Raw genomic sequence first — 13,914 nt, 5'->3', positions numbered from 1 at the left:
CCCCTGATCATTTTGTATTCCTCTATTAAGTCTCCTCTTAACCTTCTTCTCTCCAACGAAAACAACCTCAAGTCCATCAGCCTTTCCTCATAAGATTTTCCCTCCATACCAGGCAACATCCTGGTAAATCTCCTCTGCACCCTCTCCAAAGCCTCCACGTCCTTCCTATAATGCGGACGCAATACTCCAAATGCGGTTGTACCAGAGTTCTGTACAGCTGCAACATGACCTCCTGACTCCGGAACTCAATCCCTCTACCAATAAAGGCCAATACTCCATAGGCCTTCTTCACAACCCTATCAACCTGGGTGGCAACTTTCAGGGATCTATGTACATGGACGCCTAGATCCCTCTGCTCATCCACACTTGCAAGAACTTTACCATTAGCCAAATATTCCGCATTCCTGTTATTCCTTCCAAAGTGAATCACCTCACACTTCTCTACATTAAACTCCATTTGCCACCTCTCAGCCCAGCTCTGCAGCTTATCTATATCCCTCTGTAACCTGCTACATCCTTCCACACTATCGACAACACCACCGACTTTAGTATCGTCTGCAAATTTACTCACCCACCCTTCTGCGCCTTCCTCTAGGTCATTGATAAAAATGACAAACGGCAACGGCCCCAGAACAGATCCATGTGGTACTCCACTTGTAACTGAACTCCATTCTGAACATTTCCCATCAACCACCACCCTCTGTCTTCTTTCAGCTAGCCAATTTCTGATCCACATCTCTAAATCACCCTCAATCCCCAGCCTCCATATTTTCTGCAATAGCCTACCGTGGGGAACCTTATCAAACGCTTTGCTGAAATCCATATACACATCAACTGCTCTACCCTCGTCTACCTGTTCGGTCACCTTCTCAAAGAACTCGATAAGGTTTGTGAGGCATGACCTACCCTTCACAAAACCATGCTGACTATCCCTGATCATATTATTCCTATCCAGATGATTATAAATCTTGTCTCTTATAATCCCCTCCAAGACTTTACCCACTACAGACGTGAGGCTCACCAGTCTAAAGTTGCCGGGGTTGTCTCTGCTCCCCTTTTTGAACAAAGGGACCACATTTGCTATCCTCCAGTCCTCTGGCACTATTCCTGTAGCCAATGATGACATAAAAATGAAAGCCAAAGGTCCAGCAATCTCTTCCCTGGCCTCCCAGAGAATCCTAGGATAAATCCCATCAGGATCCGGGGACTTATCTATTTTCAGCCTGTCCAGAATTGCCAACACCTCTTCCCTACGTACCTCAATGCCATCTATTCTATTAGCCTGAGTCTCAGCATTCTCCTCCACAACATTATCTTTTTCCTGAGTGAATACTGACGAAAAATATTCATTTAGTATCTCGCCTATCTCTTCAGACTCCACACACAATTTCCCATCCCTGTCCTTGACTGGTCCTACTCTTACCCTAGTCATTCGCTTATTCCTGACATACCTATAGAAAGCTTTTGGGTTTTCCTTGATCCTACCTGCCAAATACTTCTCATGTCCCCTCCTTGCTCGTCTTAGCTCTCTCTTTAGATCCTTCCTCGCTACCTTGTAACTATCCATCGCCCCAACTGAAACTTCACACCTACCTCCAAATCCAACACCTGGCCTGGTTCATTACCCAAAACCAAATCCAACGTGGCCTCGCCTCTTGTTGGCCTGTCAACATATTGTGTCAGGAAACCCTCCTGCACACACTGTACAAAAAACGACCCATCTAATGTACTCGAATTATGGGCGTCATTCTCCGACCCCCCAGAGGGTCGGAGAATGGCCGTTGGCCGCCGTGAATCCCGCCCCCGCCGGTTGCCGAAGTCTCCGAAGGGAGAAAAGTCAGCGGGGCGTTAATGTCGGCGCTGCCGTTGGAGAATGGCACGGGTCTGCGCAAGGCAGCCGATTTTCGGCCTGCCGATATTCTCCCTTCCGTGATGACCGTTCACGTCGACGTAAATTAAAACTCCTTTTCATCTGCGTGACCCTGTGCTCCAGGTTCACGCCGACCAGCGTGGAGGTGAGTGACGGCCTGGAGGGTTGGCTCGGGGCAGGCGATGGCGTGGCCGCAGTCTGAATGTGTGGGGAGAGGTGTGTCTCGGCTTGTGTGTGTGTGCGCGGTGGTGGGGGGGGGGGGAGGGGGGGGGGTAGAGTGGGCTGGGCTCCGGGGGAGTGCCGGGAGGGGGGTCCGTGCCGGGGAGGGGGATGGGGGGGTCCGTGCCGGGGTGGAGGTTGGGGGGGTCCGTGCCGGGGAGGGGGATCTGTGCCGGCGAGGAGGTTGGGGGGGGGGTCTGTGCCGGGGAGGGGGATGGGGGGGGGGGTCCGTGCCGCGGAGGGGGATCCATGCCGGGGAGGAGGTTGGGGTCCGTGCCGGGGTGGAGGTTGGGGAGGGGGTCTGTGCCAGGGAGGGGGATGGGGGGGGGGGTCCATGCCGGGAGGCGGATGGGGGGGGGGGGGGGTCCGTGCCGGGGTGGAGGTTGGGGAGGGTCCGTGCCGGGGAGGGGGATGGGGGGGGGTCCGTGCCGGGGAGGGGGATGGGGGGTCCGTGCCGGGGAGGAGGTTGGGGTCCGTGCCGGGGTGGAGGTTGGGGGGGGGGTCCGTGCCGGGGTGGGGGATGGGGGGGTCCGTGCCGGGGTGGAGGTTGGGGGGGGTCCGTGCCGGGGAGGGGGATGGGGGGTCCGTGCCAGGGAGGAGGTTGGGGGGGGGGGGGTCCGTGCCGGGGAGGGGGATCCGTGCCGGGGAGAGGGATGGGGGGTCCGTGCCGGGGTGGAGGTTGGGGGGGGGTCCGTGCCGGGGAGGGGGATGGGGGGTCCGTGCCGGGGAGGAGGTTGGGGGGGGTCCGTGCCGGGGTGGAGGTTGGGGAGGGGGTCCGTGCCAGGGAGGGGGATGGGGGGGGGTCCGTGCCGGGAGGCGGATGGGGGGGGGGGGGGGGTCCGTGCCGGGATGGAGGTTGGGGAGGGTCCGTGCCGGGGAGGGGGATGGGGGGGTCCGTGCCGGGGAGGGGGATGGGGGGTCCGTGCCGGGGAGGAGGTTGGGGTCCGTGCCGGGGTGGAGGTTGGGGGGGGTCCGTGCCGGGATGGAGGTTGGGGGGGGTGGTGTCCGTGCCGGGGAGGGGATCCGTGCCGGGGAGGGGGATGGGGGGTCCGTGCCGGGGAGGAGGTTGGGGTCCGTGCCGGGGTGGAGGTTGGGGGGGGGTCCGTGCCGGGGAGGGAGATGGGGGGGGCGGGGGTCCGTGCCGGGGTGGAGGTTGGGGGGGGTCCGTGCCGGGGTGGAGGTTGGGGGGGGGGGGGGTCCGTGCCGGGGAGGGGGATGCGAGGGCAAGTGAGTTGGTCCACCTGGCCAGGTGCCAGCCTCCAACAGTTGGACCCATGCGGTCCATGCCACCTGGCTGGGGGGGAGATGGGGATATGGGCAATGATGACATGTCGTCGTTCCCCTCCCCCCCCACCAGGCCGTCATGTTTTCCGATCATCCAGCGATGTTAGCCGCTGTGGCGGCAGCCGCTAATGTCTATGTTGCCCTGGATGAGGAGGAGGAGGAGGAGCGTGCCAGAGAGGCGGCGCAGGCTGCCGCAGAGGGGCAGGCGGCAGCCGCCCAGGCTGGAGGGACACCTGACCGACAGGACGAGGAGGGGGAGGAGGACGTTGCGGCCCCACGGCAACGGAGGCACCCGAGGGCGCCCCGTGTGTACCGGCCCCGGCAGTCATACCAGGACCTCACGGACCGGGAATGTAGGAGGAGACTCCGGATGAGGCGGGAAACCGTGGCACACATCTGCCACCTGCTGGCACACCTGTCACCGCGTGACACTGGCGGGGGACACCCTCTCCCCGTGTCCGTCAAGGTTACGGTGGCCCTGAACTTTTATGCAACGGGGTCATTCCAGGCACCGAGTGGGGACCTGTCCGGCATATCGCAGACATCGGTGCATCGGTGCATCCGGGCAGTGACAGATGCCCTATATGCCATGGCGCACCGCTACATCCGCTTCCCCGTGGACCGGTCCAGCCAAGATGCCCGGGCCGTGGGCTTCTCTGCCGTGGCCGGGTTCCCCATGGTCCAGGGCGCGATTGATGGGATGCACGTCGCCGTGCGGCCACCTGCAGATAACAGGGCCGTGTTCACCAATAGGTAGGGGACCTATTCGATGAACATACAGGTGGTCTGCGACCACCGCAAGATGATCCTGCACGTCTGCGCCCGTTACCCAGGCAGTGTACACGACTCATACGTGTTGTCGCGGTCATCCATCCCCGGCATGTACGAGGGACGCCATCCCCAGCTGAGGGGCTGGTTGCTGGGCGACAGGGGCTACCCATTGCGATCGTGGCTGATGACGCCTATACGGAGGCCACGCAATGAGGCGGAGAACCGCTACAATGATGCCCATGTAGCGACAAGGGGAGTGATAGAGAGGTGCTTTGGCGTGCTGAAGATGCGTTTCACGTGCCTGGACCTCTCTGGGGGCGCCCTCCAGTATCGGTCAGATAGGGTCGGTCGCATCATTGTGGTGTGCTGCGTCCTGCACAATATAGCCCAGCAGAGGGGCGATGTGCCGCAGGCAGAGGAGGGCGGAGTGGAAGAGCAGCAGGAAGAGGCGCAGTCCTCCCCAGATGAGGGGGATGGGGGTAATGGTCAGGGCAGACGGGGTAGACACAGGCGGGTGGCTGTCCACCGTTACCGGCTGGCCCAGCGGGCACGGGACAGACTGATAGCCGCCCGCTTCACTGACTAGATGGCCGTGGGAATCGGGTAGTATGGCCACAGACCGCACACCATGACAACAGCCGACCACCCACACCCCCCACCCATCCACCCACCCAGCACCCTCACCCCCCTCCCCAACCCACCCACCCCACCCGCATGCACACCACCGCCCCCCCATTGCCGATCCACCTGCGGCAGAACGGGCCGGGCTCACACAGTTGCGGGTGGATGCGTGTCTATTGCAGGCCATGGAGGATGATGACAACCCGCCCTGCGGTGAGCTCCTGGCTCCACATCATTGGACTATGTCTGACCCATGGCCACAGTACCACCATCCACCCGGACCATCCCTGCATGCGGTTGTGACACTGCAGCGCACGGTCCCGTCCTCTGCCCGGGGGATGTTGATGGCGGCCCAGGGGGAAGGGGGCAGACTCACCTGGGGCTGAGGTAAGACCACCCCTCACACACACACTTGCGCTCAACGTACATGACACCCCCGCACGCTTTGGACAGAGCACAAAAGCAGCTTCTGTAGGTGTAACATTGACTTTAATAACCAAACGAGTTCATGCACGTGCCCTAGCCCCTAAAACTCATCTGTGCCCTGCACCCGTGCCAACTTACTCAGTGTCTAATTGTTTGGCCTTACGGGCCCTTTGACTACGTCTACGTGGTTCCCCAGACGGTACAGCAGAACTGGAGGTGGACTCATGTGATTCCTGCCCTCTGACACTGGATCCCTTTGGCGGCCGTTTCCTGGGGCGTCCTGGCCTAGATGGGCCAGGCTGCGGCCCGGGCGACTGGGATGGCGAGCTGCCAGCCTGTCCTGCCCGTTGCCCACCCGATACACCTGGGACGGAAGGGGGGGGGGGGGGGGGGGGAGTCCGAGGTGTCGCGGTGTACCGGGACCTCCCCTCCAGGGGGAGCCGGGACGGACCACACCACCTCCTCCTCCCTCGTGGTGCCCGATGGCCCCCAGGCCTCTACATGGGTGGGGGATGCGAACGGACTGGCCATCCGACGCCCCCCCGACATCTGGCGCTGCCAGTCCTGGAGGCCCGTGCTGGTATCGATAGGGTTCTGCAGGTTTGCAGCCATGGAGCCCAGGGGGTTGGCAAACCCTGTCTGTGACAGTGCGACGCCGGCTCGCACATGGCCACTGGCGCCGATGCCCTCAGCGATGGCCTGCTGAGACTGGGCCATGGCCTGCAGAGACTGGGCTATGGCGTTGAGCGCCTCTGCCATCTGGCGCTGGCACTGGCTCATGGCCTCCTGTGAGAGGGCAGCCATGTCCTGGGCCACAGACGCCGCCTGCACGGAAAGCCCCAGGCCTGGCAAACTGTTCCCATGTCTGACACCGTTGCACCCATTGCCTCCACCGCGGACGCCACCCGTGCGGTGTCGGCCTGGGTGGCACGCATGACCGGAACCACTCCCAGCTCCTGGACGTGGGTGGACTCCTCCACCTGCGACTCCAGCCGCCGCAAGCCGGCCGTCACCCTCTTCGCTCGTCTCCGGGTCAGTGGTTGCATCGGATCTATGTGTGGGTGTGGTAACTCCAGGAACCCGGGATTCATCTGGGCGGCAGATGTTCGTTTGGGCTGGGCTGCCCTCCGACCGCCCGGCCCCTCTGCTGCTCCTACCTCCACCTGCTGTACCGGGACGGCTATGTTGTGCGCACCAGTGAGTGTAGCAGACGCCTCATCACTAAAGTGCCCAACCGAGGTGAGTGTTTCTGCGATGGTGGAGGGTGTTGGTGACAGCAGTGGCGTTGTGTCGTGCTCTTCGTCCCACTCTGAGTCCATGGCACTTTGGGGTGGGGGTTCGTCTCCACCCATCCACTCTGAGTCACTGTCCGGTATTTCGTCTTCCTGGGTAGTGCTGTCCCGGGTAGGGGTGTCCTGGGCAGTGCCCACTACCCGGGTAGTGGTGTCCTGGGTAGTGGTGTCCCGGGTAGTGGTGTCCCGGGTAGTGGTGTCCCGGGTAGTGGTGTCTCGGGTAGTGGTGTCCCGGGTAGTGGTGTCCCGGGTAGTGGTGTCCCGGGTAGTGGTGTCCTGGGTAGTGGTGTCCTGGGTAGTGGTGTCCTGGCTCGGATGTGACGGGGGCCTGTGGCTGCCCCCCTCGTCGCTGGGTGGTCCCTCCCGCACGTGACGGGGGTGTCGTCTCCCTGTTGCTCCAGGTCTCTCCGTGTCCCGTGGTGTGCGAGGGGTATCCTGCGGGCGTCGCATGCTGGAGGGTCTGGGTCTCTCCGTCTCCCATGGCCTCCGAGGGGCATCCTGCGGGCGTCGCATGCTGGAGGGTCCGTGTCTCTCCGTGTCCCGTGGTGTGCGAGGGGCATCCTGCGGGCGTCGCATGCTGGACGGTCCGTGTCTCTCCGTGTCCCATGGTGTGCGAGGGGCATCCTGCGGGCGTCGCATGCTGGAGGGTCCGTGTCTCTCCGTGTCCCGTGGCCTCCGAGGGGCATCCTGCGGGCGGTCTGCATCTGCGGGGATGGGTGCCTGGACGTTTGGTCCTGCGATACACAGTGAAGCATGCATGGTTAGACATCAGGCAGTGATCAGGTGATATGGGGGAGGGGGATATAGGGGAGGGGGGATATGGGGACGGGCTGTCGGTGGCTCACTTGCTAGTACGCCCCCGACCTCTGCATCAGCAACCTCCCGGTCGTCAGGTCCGCCAGCCAGTTCCAGGGCCCTTTCCTGGTGTTTGGTCAGTGGCCTCTCATCATCGGGGCCTCCTCCAGTCCTCACATGCTCCCTATTGTTGTGTGCGCGCTTCTCCTGTGGGGGGGGGGGGGGGGGGGGTGGCAGGGGTAAAAGGCAACACTGTTAGGCAGGTATATGAATGCACGCCATCGGTTACGCGTGCATTGCAGAGGTTAAGGTTAGGGCTGGATTCACTTGGGGATATGGGGGATGGGGGGATATGGGGGAGGGGAGATATGGGGGAGGGGGATATGGGGGAGGGGGGATATGGGGGAGGGGGGTATATGGGGAGGGGGATATGGGGAGGGGGGATATGGGGGAGGGGGGATATGGGGAGGGGGGTATATGGGGGAGGGGGGATATGGGGGAGGGGGGATTTGGGGAGGGGGGATATGGGGGTGGGGGGTATATGGGGAGGGGGATATGGGGGAGGGGGGAATATGGGGGAGGGGGATAAGGGGGTGGGGGGATATGGGGGAGGGGGTATATGAGGGAGGGGGGATATGGGGAGGGGGGATATGGGGGAGGGGGGATATGGGGGTATATGGGGGAGGGGGGATATGGGGGAGGGGGATATGGGGAGGGGGGATATGGGGAGGGGGGATATGGGGGGGGGATATGGGGGAGGGGGGTATATGGGAGAGGGGGGATATGGGGGAGGGGGGGCTATTGGGGAGGGGGGATATGGGGGAGGGGGGGATATGGGGAGGCTCACCCTGCCTGCTCTGACGATGTCGTTCACCTTCTTGTGGCACTGGGTGCCTGTCCGTGGTGTCAGGGCCGCAGCGGTGACGGCCTCTGCCACCTCCCTCCACAGACGCCGGCTGTGGCGTGGGGCAACTCTGCGGCCGTGCCCGGGATACAGGGCGTCCCTCCTCTGCTCCACCGCGTCCAGGAGCGCCTCCACATCCCGTGACTCGAACCTCGGGGCTGAGCGGCGGCCAGCCATCCAGTCGGGTGTTCCGGTCGGGTGGGGGGGAGCAGCGCGGCCTTATGAGCCGTCACGCCGTGCAGCGCGTATGACGCTGCACGGCGTGAACCACTGTGCAAGCGCGGATCCCGTTACGTCGCTGCTAGCCCATTTCGGGCCGGAGACTTTCGACCCATTTTTCCGACGTGACGCAAGTCGGATTTGCGCCGTTTTTTGCGCCGATCGGCGGACTTTCCGCCGATAACGGAGAATTTCGCCCTATATCTTTTCCAGTCAATATTTGGAAAGTTAAAGTTTCCCATAATAACTACCCTGTTACTTTCGCTCTTATCCAGGATCATCCTCGCCATCCTTTCCTCTACATCCCTAGAACTATTAGGAGGCCTATAGAAGACTCCCAACAGTGTGACCTCTCCTTTCATGTTTCTAACCTCAGCCCATACTACCTCGGAAGATGAGTCCCCATCTAGCATCCTCTCCGCCACCGTAATACTGCTCTTGACTAGCAGTGCCACACCTCCCCCTCTTTTGCCTCCTTCTCTGAGCTTACTAAAACACCTAAACCCCGGAACCTGCAACATCCATTCCTGTCCCTGCTCTATCCATGTCTCCGAAATGGCCACAACATCGAAGTCCCAGGTACCAACCCCTGCTGCCAGTTCCCCTACCTTATTTCGTATACTCCTGGCATTGAAGTAGACACACTTCAAACCACCTACCTGAACATTGGCCCCCTTCTGCGACGTCAAATCTGTGCTCCTGACCTCTATACTCTCATTCTCCCTTACCCTAAAACTACAATCCAGGTTCCCATGCCCCTGCTGCATTAGTTTAAACCCCCCCAAAGAGCACTAACAAATCCCCCCCCAGGATATTTGTGCCCCTCAGGTTCAGATGTAGACCATCCTGTCTGTAGAGGTCCCACCTTCCCCAGAAAGAGCCCCAGTTATCCAGAAATCTGAATCCCTCCCGCCTGCACCATCCCTGTAGCCACGTGTTTAAATGCTCTCTCTCCCTATTCCTCATCTCACTATCACGTGGCACGGGCAACAACCCAGAGATAACAACTCTGTTTGTTCTAGTTCTGAGCTTCCATCCTAGCTCCCTGAAAGCCTGCCTGACATCCTTGTCCCCTTTCCTACCTATGTCGTTAGTGCCAATGTGGACCACGACTTGGGGCTGCTCCCCCTCCCCCTAAGGACCCGGAAAACACGATCCGAGACATCACGCACCCTTGCACCTGGGAGGCAACATACCAAACGTGAGTCTCTCACGCTCCCACAAAATCTCCTATCTGTGCCCCTGACTATCGAGTTCCCAATTACTAATGCTCTGCTCCTCTCCCCCCTTCCCTTCTGAGCAACAGGGACAGACTCCGTGCCAGAGGCCCGCACCCCATGGCTTACCCCTGGTAAGTCGTCCCCCCCCCCCCCCACAAGTATCCAAAGCGGTATACTTGTTTCTCAGGGGAACGACCGCAGGGGATCCCTGCACTGACTGCTTCTTCCCAGTCCCTCTTACAGTTACCCATCTATCTCCAATCTTTGGTGTAACTAATTCCCTGAAGCTGCTATCTATGACCCCCTCTGCCTCCTGAATGATCCGAAGTTCTTCCAACTCCAGCTCCAGTTCCCTAACTCGGTCTTGGAGGAGCTGGAGATGGCAGCACTTCCTGCAGGTAAAATCAGCAGGGACACTAACGGCATCCCTCACCTCAAACATCTTGCAGGAGGAACATTGCAGTCCCTTCCCTGCCATCCCTCTAACTTTCTACCAAGATCTGGCTAACAACTAAATTAAATTTTTTTAAAAAATAATAATAATAATAAAATATGGTACTTACCTCACACCAAAGGGTTTTATTATTAGGTTAGAAGAGGAGGGCGGGTGGGAGACACTACACGTGTAGTGTCTCGGGTTTCCTCTCCACCAGAATTTATTGGTGAGGGTCTTCCCAGAAGTCCGCGGGTCGAACTTCCTGTTCCCGCCTTAAACACTAAAATTTAAAAAAAACAGCAAAGAGGGACCGAAAACGGGACCAGGTCAGTGTTTACCGCTGAAATTGACTAGCCTGCTCCTGTGAAGGTCGCCCAGAAATCACTAACGCACCGCTCCCGCTGAAATTGACTGGCCTGCTCCTGCAAAGACAAGTGTTTTTAAAGGAGAGACTTACCTCCCAGAAATCACTTGCGCACTGCTCCCGCTGAAATTGACTAGCCTGCTCCGCTCCCGCTGAAATCGACTGGCCTGCTCCTGCAAAGACAAGTGTTTTTAAAGGAGAGACTTACCTCCCAGAAATCACTTGCGCACTGCTCCCGCTGAAATTGACTAGCCTGCTCCGCTCCCGCTGAAATCGACTGGCCTGCTCCTGCAAAGACAAGTGTTTTTAAAGGACTTACCTCCCAGAAATCACTTGCGCACTGCTCCCGCTGAAATTGACTAGCCTGCTCCGCTCCCGCTGAAATCGAGTTGCTACGCAAAACTCAGATACTTGTGCCTTTTAATGATTATTCACATCATAGTCCTCTCTAAGCACAAAGGAAACACAGTTGGGACTGAACCAACCCCCACACATAAAAGCACCTTTTGTCCAGCAGAAATCGAACTATAGGTTTAATCTTTCCAAGCACTGAAACGTTAAATTAAACCAACTTTAAACTATACATCATATCTAATGTTTAACAATACAAATATAAATCCCTTAAAACTATGTTTGTTTTCCTAACATTGTGGCCTGGGATACAGTGAAGAATGTATTGACTGTTCCCTGACAGATTGGGCCATCCCCTGGGACCTCGTATAACTCAGACCAGGCCAGGCGGGGACGGCAGGTTCCCTGCCATCAGTGACCCTGGTGGCAATCCACAAATTACCCGATTGATTTAATTCAGTTTCACAGCTTGTCTGAACCCTGGGGCCAGGACAGAAACCGTGAGGGCTATTGCCCTAGCCCACCTGATGCAGTTTCTGTCTGCAGGTAATGGTCATTCGAAAGAATGATTGATGTGTCTCAAGTCCATTTAAGAACATAAGAACTAGGAGCAGGAGTCGGCCAGCTGGCCCCTCGAGCCTGCTCCGCCATTCAATGAGATCATGGCTGATCTTTTGTGGACTCAGCTCCACTCTCCGGCCCGAACACCATAACCCTTAATCCCTTTACTCTTCAAAAAACTATCTATCTTTATCTTAAAAACATTTAATGAAGGAGCCTCAACTGCTTCACTGGGCAAGGAGTTCCATAGATTCACAACCCTTTGGGTGAAGAAGTTCCTCCTAAACTCAGTCCTAAATCTACTTCCCCTTATTTTGAGGCTATGCCCCCTAGTTCTGCTTTCACCCGCCAGTGGAAACAACCTGCCCGCATCTATCCTATCGATTCCCTTCATAATTTTATATGTTTCTATAAGATCCCCCCTCATCCTTCTAAATTCCAGCGAGTACAGTCCCAGTCTACTCAACCTCTCCTCGTAATCCAACCCCTTCAGCTCTGGGATTAACCTAGTGAATCTCCTCTGCACACCCTCCAGTGCCAGTACGTCCTTTCTCAAGTAAGGAGACCAAAACTGAACACAATACTCCAGGTGTGGCCTCACTAACACCTTATACAATTATACATTTATATATTTATACAAATTATATATTTGCTTTGGATCCGTGTGTTTTTTCTGTTGAAAACAGCACGGTAGCATAGTGGATAGCACAATTGCTTCACAGCTCCAGGGTCTCAGGTTCGATTCCGGCTTGGGTCACTGTCTGTGCGGAGTCTGCACATCCTCCCGGTGTGTGCGTGGGTTTCCTCCGGGTGCTCCGGTTTCCTCCCACAGTCCAAAGATATGCAGGTTAGGTGGATTGGCCATGATAAATTGCCCTTCGTGTCCAAAATTGCACTTAGTGTTGGGTGGGGTTGCTGGGTTATGGGGATAGGGTGGAGGTGTGGACCTTGGGTAGGGTGCTCTTTCCAAGAGCCGGTGCAGACTCGATGGGCTGAATGGCCTCCTTCTGCACTGTAAATTCTATGAAAACAAAACCAAAATTTGACTGTACCACCAGGCTAATGGGAGGGGGCTGGAGGCAGGATGGGAGAAGTCAGATTGCTGCCCCAGTACCAGTAAGACCCGTTTTCCTGGAGTTCAGCGACTAACTCTCCTTCCAGAGACAAGATGGCTGTGGGTTAAATCCTCCTCCAGAAACTGCAGCCCAATATCCAGGCTGACATACCCAGCTGGAGGAGATGTCTTTCTGGGAAATGTTCAGCCAAGGCCCATCTCCCTCCCAGGTGGGTGTAAACCATCCCACCCAGTACTATGTGGGGAGTAAACCGAGGAGAAAGTGCAAAATTGGGAGGCAGAAGGGAAAGCACTATCTTGTAATAATAATTTTTATTATTGTCACAAGTAGGCTTACATTAACACTGCAATGACGTTACTGTGAAAGTCCCCTAGTCGCCACATTCCGGCGCCTGTTCGGGTACACAGAGGGAGAATTCAGAATGTCCAATTCACCTAACAAGCACATCTTTCGGGACTTGTGGGAGGGAACCCACGCAGACACGGGGAGAACGTGCAGACTCCGCACAGACAGTGACCCAAGCGGGAATCGAACCTGGGACCCTGCCGTTGTGAAGCAACAGTGCAAACCAATGTGCTACCATGCCGACAAGAAACTACATGTCATTTCATCCACAACATGAAAACAAATGGAGGCCATTTGTCCCCTCTGCATGCTCTGACGTTCATTAAGATCATCAGATTGTGGCCTTAATTCCACTCTCCTGCCTGCCCACGTTACCCTGGCTTATAGATCATCCTCAGGACATCCCAAAGAGCTTCACAGCCTTTGAAGTATTTTTTTGAAGTGTGGTCGACTGTTGTAATGGAGGAATTGCAGCAGCCAATTTATGCACAGGAAGATCCCACAATCAGGATTATCTTTTTGGTAGATATTGGTAACAGGAGAGAAATTCCTTCCTCTTTTTCAAATATTAAATGGAATCTTTCACATTGACCTGAAAGGGTAGACGGCCTCAGTTTAATGTTCGGAGTTTATGAATTACTGATGTTTCCGGGGTATTTAGCGGATATTGTTTATTTCCATGCAGACATTTTCAACTTCAATAATGTTGTGAGAAGTACGTACAAAAACTGCCAACAGAATCAAATTCAATGGGTAGCGTCTCCTGCATGAAGATAAAACAAATAGATTGAACGAAATGAAGAAAAGGGTTAGCTAAAAAAACACTAAGCTTATGGAACAAAGATATGGATAATAATTCCAGAGAGTTATAACATTCTTCTTGGTGTGTGGGTTTGAAATTTCTTTAAAATTTCTATATTTCAATATTGCTGAAAAAATACATTTTCTATATTGAAGGTAGTGCTTGTGATGTGAAACAGTTATTTCTTTGAGGGTTTGTTGGGTGCCTAAGATAGATGTGGCTGAGCCCAATATCTCAGGGTCTCCAAACCAGCTACTGACAAACCTATTCAGGAAGGACATAAGGCAACCTTTGGCTGCAGAACGGAAAGGTTGGGAAGCAGCTGTGGAGAAGGGTGAATGTTTTAGCTCCATGATCT

At 56.6% G+C, this 13,914-nt stretch overlaps 1 protein-coding gene across 1 annotated transcript in view; it reads right to left on the bottom strand.

Annotated features, from left to right (window-relative positions):
- faim2a (Fas apoptotic inhibitory molecule 2a) overlaps nucleotides 1–13,914 on the bottom strand; it is a 255,935-nt gene that overhangs the window by 204,319 nt on the left and 37,702 nt on the right. Inside the window, exon 6 of the mRNA XM_072468645.1 lies at nucleotides 13,478–13,517. Within this exon, the coding sequence (XP_072324746.1) occupies nucleotides 13,478–13,517 (40 nt within the window). The remainder of the gene's footprint in view (nucleotides 1–13,477; nucleotides 13,518–13,914) is intronic.

This window comes from Scyliorhinus torazame, chromosome 11, assembly GCF_047496885.1.
Source record: "Scyliorhinus torazame isolate Kashiwa2021f chromosome 11, sScyTor2.1, whole genome shotgun sequence".
NCBI lineage: Eukaryota > Metazoa > Chordata > Chondrichthyes > Carcharhiniformes > Scyliorhinidae > Scyliorhinus > Scyliorhinus torazame.
Note: the sequence above shows the minus strand (reverse complement) of the source record. Positions and strands in the feature narration are given on the sequence as shown.